Source organism: Trachemys scripta, chromosome 16 (assembly GCF_013100865.1).
Source record: "Trachemys scripta elegans isolate TJP31775 chromosome 16, CAS_Tse_1.0, whole genome shotgun sequence".
Classification (NCBI taxonomy): domain Eukaryota; kingdom Metazoa; phylum Chordata; order Testudines; family Emydidae; genus Trachemys; species Trachemys scripta.
Genome location: NC_048313.1, coordinates 5,030,561 through 5,053,298, shown reverse-complemented (window position 1 = coordinate 5,053,298; position 22,738 = coordinate 5,030,561). Strand labels below are relative to the sequence as shown.

Here is a 22,738-nt window from a genome sequence, read left to right as displayed (position 1 = left end):
TGTGGACAGTCTTGTTTTATTGTTTACACAGTCAAGAGTAGACACAGTTTAGAGTTACAGTCATTGCAGCATTGAGGACAGACACTGCCACCACCCGCCCCGAGCGTCCTTGAGAGCAGCACTGCCCCTGCAGGGCTCCTACCAGCAATTCCTTTGGCATTGCGTACTTTGGACTTGCCCCTGCATCCCCGTCCCCCTCCGTCTCAGGGGAAGTGGGGAGATCTCAGCCCAAAGACCGGTCTAGGGATTGGTTCATACTTCCAAAAGGCTGAAGCAGATTCAGACAGACCTGTACCCAACCTTCCTGCACCCACAGGCACTGATCTGTGGCCCGTGTAAACCACATTCCGCTGCTCCTACACACAGGTACCTTCTGGAGATGGAAATTCTTATCTCCAGGGCCAGGGGTCAGGGCTGGCTTTCAAGCCCAACCAGTGATGAGACCTGCAATCCCCCCAAGCAGAGTCTGCCTGAGAATCACGGAGCTGCCACTACAGTTACTCTTGCTTCAAATTGTGCTTCCCTCTCCCCGGGACTGGGATGGCAAAGATCCCCTGAAATCCAGGGTTAGTACTGACCGGGGTCGGACCCAAGCCTGCAGATGGGGCTGTGCTTGAGGAGTGCTATATCACCGTAGCAGCTACGGGGCCTAAGCAAGGCTCAGATCCCAGTGGGGGATGGCCCTCAAATCACCACCCCCAGGATTCAGTTATCCCCCATATTGGGCCTTTTCTCACCCCCTTCTGGAACAAAGGGGATGGAGTCTCTGCCCAGGTCACGCTGGTGAGAGGCAGCTGGCGCGGGCCAGCCCAGGTGGGAGCATGCCCCTGCAAAGCCCTACCTGTGTTACTGCGGGCTGGATCCGACCTTGGATCTGGGGGCATAGCCGCTGGTTCTTGGAGCTGGGATGCCCTAGGATTATTTCCAAGGCAACTGCAGAATGGGTCTATCCTTCGGGGGGAATTGTGGGCAGCCTTGGAGGACTAGCAGCAGATACCCGCAGCTGTGCTAGCTGGCCCAACCTTAGAGCAAACGGGGCCAGAGGGTTTTGTAGGTGGCTGGGCTAAAACCCAGGTTATCTGCCTCCCCTGAGGGAAGGAGACTGGCTGAAGGTCACCGTGAAGCTATGGCAGAGGTCAAGAGGCCCATGCTACAGCCCAAAGACAGCCGCGCTACCGGCAGTACACCTTGTGCCTCTAGAGCCGGCTCACCCGCGGCTCCGGTTTCTTCCCTCACCTGGAGTAATGATCCTGACTGCCACTGGTTGGTTGCCATGGAGACGGCTGCCAGAGGAACACTTGGCACAAGGCCACTAAATGCCCTGAAGCGCCTGTTTCGTGCCAATGTCCCCAGCAGCGAAAACAGCATTAAAAATATCCCCCCCCAGCAAAGGGAGTTCACACAGGGATCAGCCGGGGCTTGTTCTCTCCAGCGAGCGGCTTGGCACTCTAGGGGCTGGGCACGAGGGGGTGAGCACTCATCTGCAGCAGCTGCCCAGATGTTTGTCTGGTGGCAGGAGCCCCCTGGGTGGAAGCAAGGCTGCCTGGGCCTGCCAACAGGAACCAGACCCTGGTGGACCGTGTGCGATTCCCCCACAGGCCAGGCTGCCTGATTAGCCACTCAGATTTCTTCTTCAGAGAAGGGAGGCCGCCCAGAGGACGGTGGGCAGCACCAGCCTAGGTTTGGCAGAGAACCGCAGCCTGCGGGCCGACAGGGCACAGCAGGCAGCCCTGGCATCTCCCAGGAATGCCTCGGTTCTCCCAACACCCCCCGTTGAACCCTCAACTCAGCCTGAGTCCTTAGAGGGCAAACAAAGGGCCTCCAAAAGCCCAAGTAAAACCAGCGTTAAAGAGCCAGCTTAAGTAATGAAATGCTCCGCCCCTGGCCTAGGCGGGAATCAGCCAGAGACACTGGGTCAGTAACAGCACATGGCGCCAGCAGAGCGGGCAATCACATCCAAGATCCGGCCAGTATAGCAACCACCCTCCCCTGTCAGATCTACCGAGGGGCCTGGTATCTTCTCCCAGCCTGCCCACCATCTGTTTAAAACGGGGACGGACCTTGATGCCAAGAGCAACCCCCCCCCCCCCCCCCCCCCCCCCCCCCCCCCCCCCCCCCCCCNCCCAGCCGGCCCACCATCTGTTTAAAACGGGGAAGGACCTTGATGCCAAGAGCAAACAACCCCCCCCCCGTGATTCCTCACCCCCAAGTCCCTGGGGAAAATACAGCAGAGATTCAAACGGACCAACCCACCGGACTGAGGCTGTGGCCGAGGTCAATACCTTAAGCGCTACCAGGGCCTGACAGCTCCCAGAACGGCTTGCTGGGGAACGGAATGGAACAAGCCATTCGCCCCCAAGAACAGCCCCAGATCAGAGCCCCCCACGGCTGGTCGTGGCACAGGCGAGAGCAGCAGATTCCAGCTGGCATCGGAACAGCCCTGCAGGATTTGGGTCTAGAAGGCTGAGGAGTGAATGAGGCCAGAGGAACCGCAGCCTTTCCGAGGTTATGCTGAAGAACCAGAGGGTTGACACATCAGCACTGAGCTGTAACCCTTGGCTGGAGTGTCCAGCCCAAGAACCAGGGCTTGGAGTCAAATAATTAAGGCAATGCCTAGCTGGGGTGTTGACGTACAGGCTTCCCCATCAGTCCAGGATCTGTCCCGTTCCCTTTTCATGGTAGATGCCAGGTGCAGCCTACAGTCCATTGGTGCTGTCTAAGGGCTCCCTCCCCTCTAGTCTGGAGAGACCAACTCACTTGTATCATTTAAATAGCAAAATAAATTACGTCAGCCCGGCTGGAGCAACCAGTTTCTCGGGACACCAAGAGACCGTGGGACACAGACACATGACTCCACACCAACGTCAGCGCCGGCTCCTCCGGGACCGGCGTGACAGACAGGACTGGACCACAGCCACACAGACAAAGGCACAAGCTGTTTCACAACCGAGTTGTAGCCACATGGAGAGAATGCGGGGGGAAATCTCTTCCAGGGACCCCCAGCCGGAGCTCTGGAGGAGCTGGAATATCAAGTCTTTCAGGCAAGGAGAGGTCAGAGGTCGGGAAGGGCCCGCGAGCCAGCCGGCCTCCACTTGAGCAGCTGAGCGCACAACGGAAGGTGGCGTTACCGGTAGTTCGAGAAACGCCAGATGCTTAAGTACATTTAAAGCGCAAGGAGGTCAGTTCTGGTGCTTGCTTGGTCCAGAAAATTAACAGGAAGAGGGCAGGGGCGGGAGGCCAGACCTCAGAAGGTCAGAGGCAAGGAGTGATTCAAGAGGCCTCTGACCCAGCACAGGCTGCAGCCAGCGTCAGGAGAATGGGATTGACATAGAAAAGGAGTAAGAGGTGGGGCTGGGAGCCCAGCCTAGATTCCGGCTCCCTCAACCCAAGTCAGATGGGTGGGTGCCAGGGGGTCACTCTAGAGAGTTGTCGGGTTGTCTCGAGCTCATCAGCCCCCTCACAGAGATTGTCTCGGCCCAGGAGGTTCAAGGTTTAAGAAAACCAGAAGTGGCCGTTTCTGCCCCGATTGACATCTTTAAAAAAGAACCCTAAAAAAAGGAAAAGTCTCCGACCAGGACCACGCTCCGGGCGCTGATTACATCACAGACTCCTTCTCGCAGGAGCCAGCGGCAGCCAGCGGGACGGGCCCGTCTCTCTTGATCAGTGGGGAGCCTTCCTCCTCGCCCGGAACCTTGCTGGGGCCCAAGTCCTCAGTCTTGATCTCCACCAGCTCCTCGGCTTCAGCCTTCCCCATTGTCCTCTCTGTGTACACCTGCAGGAGGCCGGCTCCAAAGGCATCTCCTTCCACGTTGAGGACGGTGCAGGTACGGTCCCTGAACAAACACAGGAGGATCGGTAGGTGAGCAGACGGGCGACAGCAGGGAGTCAGACACTGCTCCCCAGCTCTGAACCAGGGGCAGGGGCTTCAGCGCCACCGGGAGACGGCAGCCCAGCGCTGCCACAAAGCCCCTGCCCAGCAACCCAGAGCCCTTCACGCAGCTCTTGACCTCGGGTTGGGCTGGATGCTGACTTGGCACAACTGTGGCAGATGCCGCCAGAGGATTTCTAGAGCAGGAGGAATGCTGCACCCCGCAGGATACACCCTTGTGCCCCAGGGCACGTCCAATTCAGAGCCGGGGATTTGCTCCGAGCTGGTCCCACTCCATCAGGCTTTTTAGCTGCTAGGCCCAGAGTGTTCAGACATGGGGAAATAGCACCGAGCCCACTAACCAGGCCAGCCAGTTCCCTAGCTCACCTTGGACAGGAGCCAGCAGCAGTCTCCTCGCACTGATCATGCCCACGATCGAGACCCTCTTCCCCGTCCTGACCTACCCACTCCCCTCCCGGGCCTGGTTACATGCAAGGGCAACCTCGCAGGCATCTGCCCCAAAGGCTGCTCTCGTGGGAGACTAACCCACGCACCCCCTTGCTTCAGCTGCCCACTGGCAAAGCGGCACTGCGCCGTGCCGCAGGGCTTGTCTACATGGCACCGTCCCTTCCCCTTTGGAAGCAGGGGCGGCTGCGTGGCAGGCGAATGCAGCAACCGCAGCCCCATCCAAGCAGAGACAGCCTATGGGGAGTGCAGCCGTGTGTCACTTTGCCCAGGGCTCTCCCCGTGCGAGAGAGACTGCTCTGCGCTGGTTTAACGTGCTCTGCTGAGGCTGCAGAAATGTAGGGGGCCTCCGGGAAGCGGATTCCCACGGACCCAGCCAGCCGGCCCATTCCAGCCAGCTGCACCCGCCGAGCCCATCAGACGGATCTGTCTGTTCTACCCCGTACAGCCCGTGTCAGTGTCTTTGCCCCCCTGTCCTGCCCTTACACGAGCCAGTCCACAGCCAGGATGAGGGAGATGTCGTTGGTCGGCAGCCCAACGGCTTCCAGGATGATGGCGAGGGTGAGGACGCCACCGGCAGGGATCCCCGCTGCCCCCACGCTGGAGGCTGTAGCTGTAACACTGCAGGGCAGAGAGAGAGATCAGACACGTCACCAGCGCAGCAGGGGTGCTCGTACATAACACTTTTCACTGGTGGATCTCAAAGCACTTCACAATGCAACTCACTTATCCTCACAGACTGTGGGGCAGGGCTCTCATTCCCATTGTGCAGATGGGGAAACTGAGGCACACAGGGGCCAAGTGACTTGCCCAAGGTCTCACAGTCTGTGGTGGAGCTGAGACTTGAACCCAGGTATCCCAAGTCCTTGGGTAGTGCCCCAACCACGTGATCTTTGAGTTAAGGAGTATGTGGCCAACGGATGTGTGTCAGCACTGCTCAGAGAAGGGACCTCCCAGCAGCACGACCAGCCAGTGACAGGCCCCACGTCAGCCAGCAAAGCCAAGGGCAGAGTGAGCTCTTCCCCTTCCACCCACTGCTGGGGAGGAGCATGGGCAGCGTCTCTCGACTAAGGAGGAAGAATCCGGCTCTAATGAGCCACGGGACAATCATGGGACACTTTGATCACTGACCCTCTGGTCACCTTGTGTGATCTGTGCCAGATGGATCGGCATGGCTGAGCGCCCCGCACTCAGAGGCAACGGCATATCCCAGTCTGACTCAGTGCCCACACTTGGAGGGGGGTTCGGGGCCGGGGCGGAGCAGCTGGGTGAAGTGAAAGCTCCTACGACAACAGCTCGTCTGTGCCTTAGCTCAGACAGCGACCGTATCCCAAACATCACCCCAGCAGTGTCTGCACTGAGGAAACGCAGACACAACCCAGGGGTGAAGGCCACCTTTTAAGAGCACGGGGTGCCGGGGGGAGCGGCGGCGGAACTGGGCCCCTCAAACCCCTGGATTTCCAAGACCTGGGAGTTCTGCAGAGGCAGGACATTCAGCCTCTTGGCTGCTAACCCTTGTAACTCGCACTGGTTAGCACCAGGGCTCGGCTACTCATTCACTGCGCTCAGTTATAAAGCAGAAGCAACTTCCTGCTGTGAGCCAGCGTCACACGAATCTCCCCTGGTCTTGGCAGCACGCTCATGACTGCACTTTTCCTACGTGAGGCAGGAAGGGAGATTCCGTTTCCTGCAGAAAGCCGCAAGAGGAAGGGGAACAGCCGGGTGGGGCCAGACAACGGGGCCTAGCAGTTAGATCAAGAACCTGGGAGTCAAGGACTCTCGCCTCTGGACAGAAGCATGGTCTCGTATGGAGACAGGACTCCTGGGTTCTAGTCCAAGCCCTGCCACCGCTTGGCAAGTCCCATCACCTCCCTGTGCCTCAGGACCCCACTCGCCCCTGCGTAAGCCAGGGCTAGTAACCAGCCCAGCTCTCGGAGTGGGGTGGGGCAGAGTGTGTGGCTCAGTGTTTTAGCGCTAGAGCAGGGTGCGGGCTGCTCCACTCACAGGATGGTGATGACCTGGATGAAGTTGAGTGGGATGTTGTTCAGCTGGGCGATGAAGACGGCCGCCACGCACTGGAAGAGGGCGGCCCCGTCCATGTTGACCGTGGCCCCGATGGGCAGGATGAAGCGGCTGATGTGCTTGGAGACGCCGTTGTTCTCCTCAACGCACTTCATCATCAGCGGCAGCGTGGCAGAGCTGTGGAGAGATCAGAGCGCGTACGCTGAGTACTCATGCACCCGCCCAGCGAGGCCTTGAGCTGGGTGTGTACGTCAGGGTGGACAACCAATGCAGAACTTCCTAATAGATCCACAGGCACCCTTCCCTGTGGGAGAAGGGCACCCATAGGCTACGCTACAAATGGGAAACAGCCCCCACCAAGTTTGTTACCTCCTTGGTCTATATGTTCTGCTGTGCAGCAGCCAAAGCCAGGTGCTTCACAGGAGAATGAATACACCTCACTTAAATAAATAAAAAATATAAATTAAATAAATGAATGGAGATATCTTATCTCCTAGAATTGGAAGGGACCTTGAAAGGTCATTGAGTCCAGCCCCCTGCCTTCACTAGCAGGACCAAGTACTGATTGCCCCAGATCCCTAAGTGGCCCCCTAAAGGATTGAACTCACAACCCTGGGTTTAGCAGGCCAATGCTCAAACCACTGAGCTATCCCTCCCCCCTTAACAGAACTTAGAAGCAAGTTTCTTCCTGACCCCAGTGAAGAGTTTATGCCCTGAAGCCCAAGGATGGAGAGCCCTATTTACTGCATCCTCCCTAGGATATGATTCTACTGCCCAGAAAAACCTGAGTACTTTTCTTGACTCTTAAAGATACTAGACGTGTTAGTATCATGCAGCAGTGAGTTCCACAGGTTAACGCAACACTACCGCTGCCAGTTAGAGTTGCTGAGTGACCACAAACCCAGCAAGAGTAGCAGCAGCAGCCCAGGACCGCTGAAGAGGAGGTAGCATTTTCTACCTGATTATGCTGAAAGTAGATTATGACTTTCAGCATAATCAAGCACGGTCTCTGGTTCTTGTATCACATAAAGAAATTGTTGGGTTCAGTACGTGAGCAGCAGGGTGGAGTTGGGGTGGTGAGGTCAGACTAGATAAGATGGTGAGCCCTTCTGGCCTTGGACTCTATGAAGGGACCTTCTAACAACCCCAGTATCTATCACCCTCTCTCCTTTCCAGGCTGAGCAGCCAGGGCCTCCCTGATCTGATGGAAGCCTCCCTACGAGAGGTTTACTCAAGCCCCATAGCTCCTGTGCCCACAGCTAGTATTGCAATACCTGGAGGAGGTGCCGAAGGCAGTGGCCAGCGCTGTGAAGATGCCCCAGAGGAACCTGTAGGGGTTCTTGCGTGTGAAGATGAAGTAGATAACTGGGAGGAGGATGAAGCCGTGGATGAAGTGCCCCAAGATACAGCAGCAGATGTACTTGCCCAGGCTGGTGAAGAGAACCACCACGTCCTCCATCTCCACAATCTTGCCAGCCACCAGGAACATGATACCAAGGGGGGCGTACCTAAGGGCAGGAGAAACCAGTGAAGACAGGGAGACTCCCCCCCCCGACTCAGCCAGGTTGGCAATTATCCTCATTTTGTATATGGGAAAAGCCAGGTTAAGTGTCTTGCCCCAGATCTGCGTGCAGTGGGCCAAGCCAGGATGAGAACCCAGGAGTCCTGGCTCCCAGGCTCAGATCCTCAAAGATATTCAAGCTCCTAACTTCCACCGAAATCTGGGCTGAATCCCTTTCTTAGTTCATGCTACCTCTCATAGGTCAGGAGGAATCCACATCTCCTGAAACAAGTCTGCCCAGCACATGTTGCTTGGGAGTGGAGAGAAGGTTACATCAGAATGGCCATACTGGGTCAGACCAAGAGTCCACATAGCCTAGTATCCTGTCTTCTGACAGTGGTCAACGCCAAATGCTTCAGAGGGAATGAACAGAACCGTGCAATTATCAAGTGATCCATCCCATTATTTTGTCCCAGCTTCTGGGAGTCAGAAGTTTAGGGACACCCAGAACACAAGGTTGTGCCCGTGACCATATTGGCTAGAAGGCATCGATGGACCTATCCTCCAGGAATTTCTCTCATTCTTTTTTGAACCCAGTTATACTTTTGGCTTTCACAGCATCCCCTAGCAAGGAGTTCCACAGGTTGACTATGCATTGGGTGAAGAGGTATTTCCTTTTGTTTGTTTTAAACCTGCTGCCTATTAATATCATTGGGTGACTGCCTGGTTCTTGTGTCATGTGAAGAGGTAAATAATACATCCTTATCCACTTTCTCCACACCATTCATGATTTTTCAGACCTCTATCATTTCTCCCTAGTCATTTCTCAGCCTCAGTCAAGCTTTTTAATCTCTCCTCGTATGGAAGCTGTTCCACTCCCCCAATCATTTTTGCTGCCCATCGCTGTATCTTTTCTAAGTCTAATATATCTTTTTTGAGATGGGGCAACCAGAACTGCATGCAATGGTCAAGATGTGGGCGTACCATGGATTTATATAGTGGCATTATGATATTTTCTGTCTGATTATCTATCCCTTTCCCAACATTCTGACTGCCGCTGCACACTGAGTGGATGTTTTCAGAGAACTATCCACAATGACTCCAAGATCTCTTTCTGGAGTGGTGACAGCTAATTTAGACCCCTATCATTATCAACACTAAATTTCATCTGCCATTTTGATGCTCAGTCACCCAGTTTTGTGAGATCCTTTTGTACCTCTTCGCAGTCTGCTATGGACTTAACTGTCTTGAGGAATTTTGTATCCTCTGCAAATTTTGCCATCTCAAAGATCATCCCTTTTTCCAGATCATTCATGAAGGTGTTGAACAGCACTGGTCCCAGTCCCAACCCCTGGGGGACTCCGGTATTTACTCTTTCTCCACTGTGACAACTGACCATTTATTCCTACCCTTTGTTTTCTGTCTTTTAACCACTTACTGATCCACGAGAGGCCCTTCCCTCTTGTCCCATGACAGCTTACATTGCTTAAGAACCTTTGGTGAGGGACCTTGTCAAAGGCTTTCTGAAAGTCCAAATACAACAAGAGGACTGAGCGGGGCAGGATCCCAGAAGAGGTGGATAAGGAGTTCAGCCATAGCCAGGAGGACTTTTGCTGATCCTTGCTGTCCACTCCTCCAGCCCAGAGAGAGGATTCTATTTATTGCCCTTTCCGGTCCAGAGATGCGCGCATCAGACCCTTCCAGAAGCAAAGAACCCCACAATCCGCTCATGTTTCCCCCATTCAGCTAGGGAAAAAACTCCCATGATCTTTCCACTCCCATCTCGCACTACACCATGGCGTTTCCAATACAGCAAGTCATTTACCCATCTCCCAACAGCGGAGGAAGAACAGGAACATCCAGCCGCTAAAAGGAGGCAGAACTGGGTGTCAGCACCAATGCGTAGTCACCGCTGCACCTGGCATATTGGCACACCAGGAAAGAAAGTGCCAACAACCACGTCCAAGAGCATCTGCGGTATAATATTACGCCCCCGGCATGTGTCTGACCCGAGATCAGCAGAGCAGGGCCAGGTTCTATTTGTGGCTCTGCAGATGACTGCCACCCTGGATGAATCACTTGACATCTCCCATTCTGTAGTCAGGCTCACATCCAGGTCTCGGAGGGCCTGAGAGCAAGGCACTAACTGTACGTACTGGTGAGTGAGCCCAGCTCTTCCAGAGTGAGGATGTTAACGAATTAGCACCGAGCCAAGTGGAATGGTCTCCATTACAGCACAGAATCACCACAGTCTATCTGAGCAGCTTGGTAGATTCCCATCACCGGCTCATCTAGCCCCATAATTATCCCCACAGGCCTTTGCACCCACCCCGCACCGCTCTGGCTATCTACCCAGGGCGACGCACTACAGGAGACAGTCTCATCGCCCAGTTACCAGTCACTGCCCACCCCTCACCGAATCAACCCCCTTCTCCCCCAATGGGTGCAACTAGCTGCCCTTTCATACCACATGATCCAGGCGACCAGCACCATGGTGGCTTCATTGAAGGAGTTGAAGAACTTTATCAGGTTCTCCCCCTCGGGCCCAAGCTTCCGCAGAGCGATCCCAAAGACGATGGCAAAAACCACCAAACCCAGGATGTTCATCCCTTCCACCTCATCTCCCAGGGGAACCTGAGCAGAGAAGAGGTCAACATTTGTCATCAGAGGAACAAGGTAGCTCAGAGAAGACAACAGACCAGGGATCAGAGAAAGGCTCTAGCTATTTGCGGCTGCTTGACAGGCATGAGTTTGGCAAGAAAGGAGAGCCTTGTAGAACTTTAGCCATCTGTACTTTAAGGTCCCAGAAGGCTGGAGAACCTGGAGAGGTGACTTCCCTGCATTTGCGAGACACAGACACATGCATTGCCTGGGTCTTGTCTTTGCGATCCTCTGCCCAGCACTCACACTACTGAACATATGTCTGTACAGTCATGAGCCTCCATAGCGGACCACGCTGGGTGGCATCTCCAGGAATAAGGGAGATGGTCTGGATAGCATTTGTGAAGGTTGGTGTCATACACAGAGTCCTTCCATGACCACTTGACTGAGGACAAGGGGGAGCAATGGGAATGGCCTGTTCTGATTCATGTTGTTAGAACATACCTATCCAGTCACCATCCAATTTTTAAAAATACAGGGCTTCATCTTTGGGAGCTAGCACCTTGTCTGTACTAAGGAGGCCTGTCTGGCTCTCCCAGGGGTTCCTTAGACACGGCTGGAAAGGGAACAGAGCAGGATGCAAAGCCTCTAGTTCTGAGAGACTACTACGTCCAAGCCATGAAGAAGCTCCCTGCAATTATGTCCTATTCCAGAGCAATGGAGAAGAGGCCGATGGGGTACCAGCAGTGTCCTAGTCACAGACAAGGAGGAAGCCGGGTGGGACCGCAGAGTTCCCATCTGGACAGGACTCTTAGCACCAAGGCCCCTCCAATCCAAACAGAGACAACTGCTTAGCGGATTTAGATGGTCCCACCCCAACCGGGCCTCACCACTAACCAATCCCGTATGAGCAAACAGGACGGCCTCAGGCCAGCCTAGTCTCTGGCTCTGTTGTAAAGCAGAGGCCTCCGTGTGCAGCTTCTGACATGGGTTGGGATGACAGCAGTTTCACCTGCTCCCTGTGTTCTTAGCAGCAGAGGCCAGGCTGAAGGTTCATCTCAGCAGGGATCAGACCAGAGCGGCTTGTAGCAGCACCATTCCCCAGGATGAGGTTCTTACCTTCTCCTCTGTGATGGTTTCATTGAAGACTCCCAGCTCATCGGTGACATTCTTTCTGATCACCACTACCTTGTAGTGGGTAGCATACTGGAAAGACAAAAGGGGAGATAAACGCTTCAGCCATGTCTTATGATTAACCCCACACGGTTTGGGGGCCTACAAGATGGGCTGAGATGGAAAAACCCACCCAATGTTGTTTACTGGCCAATAGGGTGGGGGAGTGTGCGTGCTTGGTATGAAGTTATAGGTCACACAGTACAGCGTAGTGACCAGTTACACTTTAGTTACACTGCAATTACAACTATAACCACAGCATAATTGCCACAAATAAATATAACCCAAAGGTTAGCGCGGTGACAGATTTGCTTATGATGCCCTTGTTCCATTAGCAATAACTGCACCTGCCAAACTACACTGTATGTAAACCCTCCAATTACCGCGATGCTCACACTGAAGCCTTCACCTGCTACCCAGATCCTATAATCAGGTGCTTAGCCGGAGCTTGCCAGTTCCCAGGTGTATTTTTAGAATCCATGTGCATTAAATGCACTGCAGTGGGAGCAGGCAGAGTTCCCACACAATGGAGAAGGGCGAATTTACATCCCCATCTGGGATTTGCCTTGGTTGTTAACATAATTCTCAGCCTGAGTTCCCCCCCACCACCCCACCCACCTGAGCTTAGCTCTCCTTTAAGGGCTCTCTCCCTCTCTAAAGGGCACACACTGATTGTCCTTCTTCAATCTCAGGAGGCCATCAGACACCATGGCAGACCCATTACAAGAACCTGGGGAGACTGAGCGCCACTTGGATCTACCTGATCCTAATTCCGAGTGACTCAGCAAAACCACCACTGTCTCTCTAGAGCAGGCATTATACACCCAACATCACGTTCATCGTTTATTCTTTTCCCAGAGGCCCCACTGTGCTAGGTGCTGTATAAATATATTGAGGGCACTTCTCGCCCACGCTAAGCCCAGGGCCGGCTCCAGGCACCAGCTCAGCAAGCAGGTGCTTGGGGTGGCCAACCGAGAGGGTCGGCAGGTCCGGGTCTTCGGCAGTAATTCGGCGGCGGGTACCTCACTCCCTCTTGGAGCGAAGGACCAGCTGCTGAATTGCCGCCGAAGACTGAAGCGGCGGCGGTAGAGCAGATCGCGATCACGTCTTTTTATCTTTTCTTTTTGCTGCTTGGGGCGGCAAAAACCCTGGAGCCGGCCCTGGCTAAGTCTATGGAAGGCAGCTCTTGAGAGTCCTGCAATACACCATGAGAGTCAGTAGGTTCCATCTACACTACTGACCTGTGAAGGGACTGTTCTGCCCCCAACCCGGAGGATATCTGCAGTGCAGGCAGTGTCCTACACTCGGACAAACAGCTCAAGGACAGTTTCTAGAACAGTTATTAAGGGGAGACCTGCGGGACACAGCGCAGCGCATGGGATGATGCAGCGAGTCACTTACCGAGCGGAACGCCGCCGACACCAGGTTGGAAGGGAAGATGTTCCTGTGGAGAAGGAAAAGGGTTAGACAGAAGCTTCAGAGAAATACAAGGTCACTAAATTGGCCCCCTTCGCATTAAAGATCTCAGAGCAAAGGTTTGTCTATACAGGAAAGTTAAATCAATCTTGTTTGTTCACTCTAAGTACCCTGAATTAACTGTATAGAACTGAAGGATGCAGCATGGAGCTGTTATGTAGCCTTAAGGTACAACCTCTGTTAATTACGGCAGCCACACAGCTCTGCCGTTGTTCAAATAAAGCAGGAAGCGTTCTGGGCAGCCGTCCCCATAGTGCCAACTTCTACCGCTCAACTCAATGCTCTAGGATTTTTCTCACGGTGCATTGGGGGAAGCCTTCCAGAACCTAGAGGAATTCTGGGGCTTGGGGAAGGAGATCGGAGAAACACCGATGATTCCTCTCCTAACATCCCACAATTCATCTGCATTTTGCCAGCGCCATTTTCAAACCGCTAATCAGACCGCCCTGGGGGGACACGGAGCGCAGCGCTCATGTCAGGATGAGGCATGTGTATTGGCAGTCACTCAGCCGACAGGCCTGGGTCAGGTGCTTTGGGTGCCGCAGTGATACAGCTGCTGAGGGGGAGAAGAGGAAATCCAGCCGTTACTCCAGCAGGGCATTTAACCGGAGCAGCCTTACTGAGTGCAGCGCGGCTTTTGGGCTCGGTCAACTAGCGCAGATGGAGGACAGGACAGTGCTGCACAATGGGGCTGACCAACAGTAGCTGCCGCAGGCTACGGTCCTAGAGATCTCTGCAGAGCTCACCCTGGAGCAGCAAAAGCCCAACATGAGAATTCCCCTCTGCACAGAGAAGTGTGGGGCCATTTGGAAGCTCACCCTCCGCCCCGCCCCCCCACACTGCTAGTGGTCACTTAGTGATCTGGAGTTTTGTTTTGGGGGTGGGGGAAGAGAAATCAACTGCTTGGGCTGGTCTTGTGGAGGTGTGCAAGGCTATTAAGAGGATGCTTCTGCCCCAGGTCAAAGTTTGGCAATGCCTGTGCATGGTACAGGGGCGATTGCTAAGAGATCAGTGCCTTTTCTTTGCACCACCCACACATCCCAGGCCAGAGATTTTGCTGAAAAGGGCGCTGCAAAATGGTGGCACATGTGTTTGGAAGAGCGAAGGGAAAGCAGCCCTGGCACCGCGCCAGGCTGGCTATTTCTCCTCATTGCATGCCTTGTGCAGAACATAGCAAACGCTCATCACAAAACATCCACGAGCCAGGGAAGAGAGCCTGGCCAAGGAGCGAAGAGAATTTCTGATTATAGACAACCTCTGAGAAAACATGCCCCAAGCGTTCAGGGAAACAGGAGCAGTGATGCAACTGTGCTCCTACAGAGAGGCCGACGGATAGTTTGGGGTAATGAATGTGTTGCAACTAAAACAGTGACTCGGTTTTTATTAGGAACTCATAGGATGGAGGGATGTGATGTAAGTGATGTCCCAGCCAAGTTGGGCAAAAAGATCCATTGAGTTAACAAGTAACGCCCACCCCAAAAACACTACTACTTTAATAAAAGAAACCCAGCCAGTTAACCAAGAATGTAGGCCACAGAACTGAGACACACCCAGCCTATGGGGTGCTCACAATCTCCTGGAGGAGGGGCACTCAGGCCTATCCTTCTGCAGAGGGTTGAGTGAGGTCTTTCCCACACCCCAGTCGTCCCAATGTGATGTGTTCCCCATAGTTGGCAGGGCAAGACTTAGGGGCAGTGCTTGACCTTTGCTACAAAAAAAATCTCTATCAGGTCCCTTTCCAGGGCCACACACTCTCCTGTGAGCCTCCACCATCCTGCCTTCATAGGCTGCAGGCACTGGTTCCTGGAATGTTTCCTTTTGTCTCTTCCTGATCATTGGAGATTTGAGCTAATTTTATTGGTGCCAGGACCCTGGATGCACAGGCCCCAGGAAACAAGTGCTGAGGTCAATCGGAATGATCATATTTATTCTCCCAGTGCTAGTCCCCCTACCAATAGTGAGAAAACCTTGCTTCTCCCTCTGACTTCAGAATGCCCTTCCCCTCTTCTCTTCCCACTTGTATAGCACCCATGTAGCAGGGGTGGGTGGGGGGCAGGTTAGTGGTAGCCTGCAGGGGTGCTTATCCCATCCTTATGGAGAACTGGCCTCAGGCAGTCTTGTTCTAGAAGGCAATGGGCAAACCTAGGAGAGATGCAGCACTGCTATTCCTGAGGAGAGGGTCTGCCCAGCTCCTGCAGGAATGGAAGGGGACCACTAGCTCTACAGGGTGTATAGGGCCATGAAAAAGATGTGTGCTAAAGCACAGCATTCCCTGAACCTTCATTTTTTTTTATTAAATGAACACCTGTAAAAAAATAAACCTTTACAGCCACTAAAACACAAAGGTTAACAGCCTGTAGGAGGCGACTGAAAATGCCTTGAGATTCTGGAGTGGCTCCATAAGCTGCTTGCGGCCATCAAACCTCAGTTTAATTGTATCTTAATTGAAGTGCACTGGAACACGCTGGGAGCCAGAGTACAGTTCCTGGTGGAGCTGCTGCTACAACAAGCATAAACTGTGTACAGAGTAACCCCCACCATGGCACTGGCTGGGGTATTTACTAGTTATAGCTTTAAGTCTCTGGCACAGGTGCCCTTTTGAGCATGGAGGAGGACGGGGATGATAACTTCTCTCTGCCGGTTTGTCTTCTAGCTCTGCTCAGCTTGGCAGAGGACAGCGGATACCCAGAAAAGAGCTGTTTAACACCCCCTAGACAGTTGTATTGTAACATGGCACATAATATGGGTACACCTCCCACCCACAGCACGGTGAAGTGGACTGCTGGTAGATCTCTCCTCCATGGCAGCTTCAGGCAGGCTGCACCCACAGGGTTCTTGTGATCTCTGCCTGTGCTGTGTCACACAGTTCTTGTCTACCCAGGAAGACCTCCTCTGGCTTAGACCCCGTAGTGTGGAAAGGACCCTAGACATCTTGGGTATTGTCATGGTGTCTTGGATGCCTTGTAGAAAACAGCTCCTAAGAATGTCATCACTGGAGTCCAGTCCCATTACCTACCCATGTGATGAGCATTACTGGAAACCCTGTTCTCCTCCCTTGCTTTCAGGTACCTCTGACAGAGCCCCTTTGCTCTGGCTGGGCACTGGAACCAGGCCTGGCAGTGCCCCCTCATCTCAGTATCTTGTAGATGTCTGCAGTCCAATGCTGCACATTGCTCTTGCAATCAAACTCAGGTGGTCTCCAGGAAATATGGGGCATGAACTCACCCCTATCTGGTACTGTACAGGGGCAAAGCTGGCTGCATGCCACCACTTAGAGTATGCATCCAGTCAAGATTAGCCCAGAGCAGAAGGCAGCACAGACAGGCCAATCCAGATGTGAAGCAGTGAAGTGTAGGATAGCAACAGGAGGAATGCCAGCAGCAGAGTAGTTAGTAATGCATCCATGTGAACCTTAAGCAGACAAACTGGAGTCACTCCTGTTCTAAATAGGATTCATTACAACAGCCTGAATCTGGCAACATCCCTCTTTAGACAAGCCCCGACTCTCACAACCACGGTGACCTTCTAGCCATTTTACAAAAGCACAGAGATCAATTGCGTCTTCCACGATTGCAGCATCAGCACTGGGGCTAGAACCCAGAAGTCCTGAAATGGAGGCTTTGGACCTGACCTGTTTGCATGGCTTTTCGGGTTGCTTGCTAGCAGCATAATACATAAAAGTGCAGGAGCCTACAATGCTCTTTGTGCTCAGAACTCAGTGACGTCCTTATGAGTTAGGGTAGGGGAGTGGTGGGTGTGCTCCAAGATGAACTCGCACTGGAGTGATATTCTCACCTGAAAGCCACTAAAAGATGGCACCATGGAACCCCATGTTTGTAAGGTCTCCCTTATCCCAGGGGGCTCACTTTACACTTGTTACAATAGCACAGAGGTCTCAACTGACTTAGGGAATCCCACTGTGTTGTGACCAGTACCTGCATCTAGCAAGAGGGGAAACCAAGGCACAGGCGGGGGGAGGGAGGGGGGGAGAAAGAAGAGGAGTGACTTGCCTAAGGTCACCCAGCAAGTCAGTGGCAGATCTGGGACTAGAACCCAGGTCCCAAGTCCCAATCCAGTGGTCTACACTTCCTCGTTCCTTCTTGCAATCAACAACTATCAGGTTGACTAATTTTCCAAGGGAAGCACATTGTGCTCTGCAGCAATCCTGCTTTTATTGGAGTGGAACAATTCTGTTATGAGGAGAGTTAGAATCCAGGCTGCTCTGAGTTAAGGGGAGTCCTGGGTGCTAAGAACTCCTCCACCTGATGACAGGACCATATTATAAAGGGATTTTTAGTAACAGCCCCCCTGCTCTCCCCCTCCCCCCCTTTATCAGAGGTTTGGCACAAAGGCAATATTCGTATTTGCCTCACAAGTTGTCCATGGGGCCTTTTCATGTGCCTTTGTCACTTTCATTTAGTAGTCATCTGTCTGATCAGATCATCCACGCCGGTGAGCCACTAGACAACAGAATGACTGTTCCCAGCAGAGTAAATACCAGCTTAGCTGCATATCCTGGAGCATGCTACGCTGCACCTAACCAGCGGTCTCTGGTAGCCGGATCCATCACTTCTTTCCCTGACAGTTGCAGTTTCTATTGTTGCCTTTGATAAGCCCTGCTACCCATCCATTGGCTAAATGAATTTATGCCTGGCACCCACAAGTTACTTGTGATACCCACCCTATGGGTACACACAATATACATGCCTCTGTCCTCTACACATCTCTAACTATGGGCAAGAGACAACCGCTTTGCTTCCTACTAGAGCACAGACAACACGACTGGTCTCACTGGGGAGCTGCCAGGGTTGAGAACACTGCACAGACCTTTGAGACACTAGGTAGATTGGCAAGTTTCTATAGGAATAATTCCTTGGGTCAGTTTCATACAGTTGTAGGATACATTGTGCTTGACCCATCAGCCCCACATTTATCCTTTGGGTCCCACCACCTTCCTCTAAACATACTGACCAGCCCTCTTAGTTAAGGATCACTCATAGATCAGTCTGACCTCCTCCAGGGAATTGAGTAGCATAGCTGGACAAGATTAGACCCAACACTACATCCCCTGACTATCAGAACCACCTCCCATCCCCGCAAGGATGTCCAAGCTCTTTGTACCCAATTCATTTAACTGCAAAATGAAGGCCAAGAGCTTAGCAGGATTGATATGAGAATTAGATGTTCATAAGGAGAACTAGGATATCCAGAGTTGGTCATTAATATTAAAAGCCAGGAGTTTTGGAAGGGATTACCCTGGAAGCAAGGAAGGGTGTTGCGACAGCTTCTAACTTCTGGGATCAGGGGATAGTTTCTCTGGGGGCAGGTTATCCCAACACTGCTGGGTTTCTTGGACTTGCCTCTAAAGCAGCTGGCATTGGGTTCCATGGAAGGAATGGGTTAGATGGGCACCTGATCTGATGCAGTCTGGCAATTCCTGATTTCAGAGATGGGGAAAACTGAGACCCAGACAAGGGATGGTGGCTCACTCAAGGTCACGCTGCAAGTGGTAGAGATGAGAATTGAACCCTGGAGTCCTGACTCCCAAAGCTGCACCTCGGCCACACAAAACAGAGCTTTCTTCCCCCTGGGCAACATGACACTAACGGCTACTTCCATCAGAAATTTTACATGAGATCAGGGAGAGGGGATTTCCCATGAAAGAGCCAGCAGGCCCTTCAACAATTCCCAAGGCTGAAGGCAGACCTGAATGATCTGTGCCTCAGGTGCTGAGGTGGGGTGAAGAGTTACCCAGGCACTTTGCCCTGCATTCACATCACAGTCCAAACCCAACTTCTCCCAGCCCACATAGGCAAGTTTGGCTGAGAAGCACCATTCCTTTGGGGCAGCGGGGAGATGCCCGCATCCTCTCCCCCAGCAGCCGGCCCTGAAACACAAATCCAAACAGCAGTCACACGGGGCCGCCACAATCAAACCCCAGCGATTGCCACATTCCAACACAGGACTGGTTCTAAAGGGAGCGACTGCGTTTTCCCCTCAAGAGAACTATCCTGATCTAAAGCAAACAGGGCATGAGCCCAGCTCAGCCCTAGCTGGGAGTGGGGTGGGTAGGGGGACTGTATACTCCCCCCACTGGAAGGGGCTTACCGACTGCAGAGGTAAAGGGAGTATTCAGGCAGGCTTTGGAAGGGAAAGTATATGGCTGCCATGCTTGTGATCCTCTTAAGGACACAACACCCTGTCCCCAAGTTACCCAAAGATAGGAGCCAGTAAGTACCAAAAGCAACAAAGCTCCGCAGACTCCGCTGTCATGTGCCTCTAGCTAATCCTGCACAATAGGGCTAGTGTGAGCCTTCCTGCCTCATTCCCAGAGCGCTGCCACAGACTGCATCTAGTTCCCAGCCACCCTCCTTTATAGGACTCCCCAACCAGTCACAGAGCCCAGCATAAGGGGCAGTGTGATCACCAGGGCTGTGGGGTGTTCTGCACATGTACAGAGCTCTATTCCAGCACTGTGGTCTCCTGCAGCAGCTTCGGTCCCTGCCTGTCTCAATCCCATGGGGAGAAGGGCACATTCATTACAGAGCTCCATTCTTCACTGATTGCCATGAATCCAGGGTATGAATTCAAACTGTCAATCATTCCGCCTCTGCAAGGAGTCAGATCCCACTATGTAGACGCACCAGCCTTAACTGGTCCCATACACGACAACCTAGGACTGGTTTATGCTGGCTGGAAAGGACTACAGGGGGAAAACTCATAGGGCCCAACTCGGTTGCCCTTGTGACTCGTTCTCACTAGTGCAAAGCATCGGTGAACCACCACCAGATCAGCATGGTGGCATGTCACTATGTGCACTGATGTGAGTGACTGTACAAGATCCCACAAGCAACAGAATAAGGCCCCAGATGTCTGAAGTGGTTCTCTATTTTTTTCCATTCAAACCACGGAGTGGCTTTCTAGCCTATTCTCTTTCCCTTATAGCCTCTGCAGGCCCAGCCCCAACCCCACCACCTGCAGCTAAAGTCCATATTTTACCAGACTTCCTGTTTTAGCTTCCCCATCTGTGCAATGGAGTTACTAGCTCTGCCCAGCCTCCCCAGAGGAGGGGAAGATATTGATAACGGAGCACTCATGCTCCACTAACCTACGCCATAAAAGATCAGGATTTTCACATCCAATCTTACCAGCCCCTGCTCCAACTCTAGGTAGGTCTCCTAGCTCTGATGTTGGCGTGATCACTCACACTGGGTCCAGCTGGCTTTCACAATTAAGGGCTGGTCTACACTACTGCTTAAGTCTATGTAACTTACGTCGCTATGGGTCTGAAAAAGACGCACACCCTCCCCGAGCATCGTAAGTTACATCGACCTAAGCGCTTTCCACACCAGCGCTACATCTCCTGCCGACATAGCTTCCGCCTTCTCACGGAGGTGGAGTAATTTTGCTGACTGGAGAGTGCCGATGCGCTTCAGTTGCGCTACAGCTGCATTGGTGCAGCTGTGCTGTTGTAGCGCTCCAGTGTAGACTTGCCCTTCGGCTCAGGAAGGCAGTAGATCGTCCACAAACATGTCAGAGCATCACAGGCCAGCATCTCTCCTCCTCACATTCCCCAGGAGCTATAGGCCAAGGTTTCCTTCTGTTTCCACCCAAGCTGTTAGGAAGGCTTCTCTGAGCACAAGCCAGCCTGTGCAGCTGACTCAGATGAGTGCTGGTTAGAAATAGTGGAAAAACAGAGGAGACTGTTGGTGTCTGATGGCGGAAAAATTTAACTGGTTGTTAAGATGGATTCTACACATTTCTGAAACCTCTAGTCCCTTGGCAGAAATAACGGGAGCAAACCCCTCGCTCCAGACAAGCTGAAGCCCAGCGGGAACATTTCTCTGGCTCTCCCAGGGCGTTGTCTGTGTCAGAGCTTCCAGAAGCAGGGATAAGGTCTTTGATTTTTTATAACCAAGTGCACACTGATGCTTTGATACATCACACATCTCCGTGCAGGAAGCCTGGCAAGTAGGGACAGAATCTAACCTCCTCAAGCGTCTCTGATTTAATCTCAAAATAAAGTGCTGCCTTGCCAGCCCCAGAGACTGGAGAGCTGCTTTTATCCCCAGGGCAGGTATAGCACAGGCAACGGCAGGATGACCACACACCCAGGCATGCCTCAGCCAGCAGCACTAATTGTGTTGTAATACCTACAGTGTACAGCAGTGCTTTTCAGCTGTAGATCTCAATGCACTTTACAAAGCAGGTCTGTACCTTTCACCCCCATTTTATAGCGGGGGAAACTGAGGCATGGTGAGAGGAAGTGGCTTGGGCAAGGTAATCCAGCAAGCCAGTGAGAGTCTGAACAGAACACAGCTCTATGGCACCCCAGTGCAGTGCTCTAACCACCAGGCCACACTGCCCCCCAGAAGGGTCCTCAGCTCTGGCAGTTGCTCACTCTCATTCCCCCTCTTCTGATCAGGATAGCAGAGCCTAGAGGAGCCAAACACACTGTAGGGATCATCCATTTTCCTGGGAGCAAGGGGGAGAGGAAGCAGTTTATTCAGATGTGCCCAGATGCCCTTGGATGGGCATTTTGACCTGTTCAGTTTTGACTGTGTCCACAGTTCTCCTTTGAAAGAGGCTTCAGCACAGCTTCCAATGGGGGAGGGAAAGTGCTGGCTTAGGGGTCATGACCAGGACTAATAATGCCAGCAGTAATTGCTGGATATAGATCCCTGCCTGCTAGAACTGAGACCACACTTATTTCTGAGCAGGCATAAGAGGGCAAACAGATGTTCAACCCATGTCAGAGTCAAACCAAGGATTCCAGATCCCGGCTGCTGCTGGTTGTTCTACGCCCTCCGGATAAACATGTTTACGATGTCACTTGAGCATGCTAAACCTTCCCTAGCGCCAAGACACATGGAGCAAAGTCCTGGTTAACAAAAGCAAAAACAGGATCACTGAAGATTAGTGAAATGCCAGGAAATCCCAACGTAAAGCCAATGACTCTGTCCTCAATTCCCCCTTGCTGCAAAGGGATGAGATGAAGCCTATAAAGGACAAAAGATCTGCCTTGAGGAAGTCTAGCGCTGCAGTTTTAGATGCACCCTTATCTTCGTAACAGAGAATCCTGTGGCCCCTTTAAGACTAACAGACGTATTGGAGCATAAGCTTTCGTGGGTGAATGCCCACTTCGTCAGACGCATTCATATTCACCCACGAAAGCTTATGCTCCAATACGTCTGTTAGTCTTAAAGGGGTCACAGGACTCTGTTGCTTTTTACAGATCCAGACTAACACGGCTACCCCTCTGATACTTGACAGCCTTATCTTAGGTATCTCTTCCACGTCTAACGGAGGTCTCAAGTGGGCAGCAGTTTTGCATGAGCAGAACCATTGACGTCTAAATTTGTGCTGCCACCCAGCTGACACTTCTATAGTGAATGAGAACCTGTCCCTTTACCAATCACACTGGCCCAAATCCCACCCCTCCACCATCCTACTCTTGCTACAGACACCCAAGATCGCTATTGTTAGAACAAGTTCTTTGCCTCTTTTGGACATCTCATTGCTCTCTGAAGTTTCACTGTCGCACCTGTGAGCTATTCCCAGCTGTATGCGAGAGTCAGACATAAATCTCTTTAAAGACTAATGCCCAAAAATTGGCCCAGAGCAGTGAGAAG

At 52.7% G+C, this 22,738-nt stretch overlaps 1 protein-coding gene across 1 annotated transcript in view; it reads right to left on the bottom strand.

Moving 5' to 3' along the window:
* Window positions 1-22,738, bottom strand: part of SLC1A5 (solute carrier family 1 member 5) — a 30,257-nt gene continuing 7,519 nt past the window's right edge. The window contains exons 2-9 of the mRNA XM_034792408.1: window positions 13,032-13,074; window positions 11,577-11,663; window positions 10,324-10,490; window positions 7,630-7,863; window positions 6,338-6,532; window positions 4,820-4,954; window positions 2,161-3,833; window positions 1-2,060 (exon numbers count right to left, since the gene is read on the bottom strand). Coding sequence (XP_034648299.1) covers window positions 3,596-3,833; window positions 4,820-4,954; window positions 6,338-6,532; window positions 7,630-7,863; window positions 10,324-10,490; window positions 11,577-11,663; window positions 13,032-13,074 — 1,099 coding nt within the window. The 3' untranslated portion in view covers window positions 1-2,060; window positions 2,161-3,595. The remainder of the gene's footprint in view (window positions 2,061-2,160; window positions 3,834-4,819; window positions 4,955-6,337; window positions 6,533-7,629; window positions 7,864-10,323; window positions 10,491-11,576; window positions 11,664-13,031; window positions 13,075-22,738) is intronic.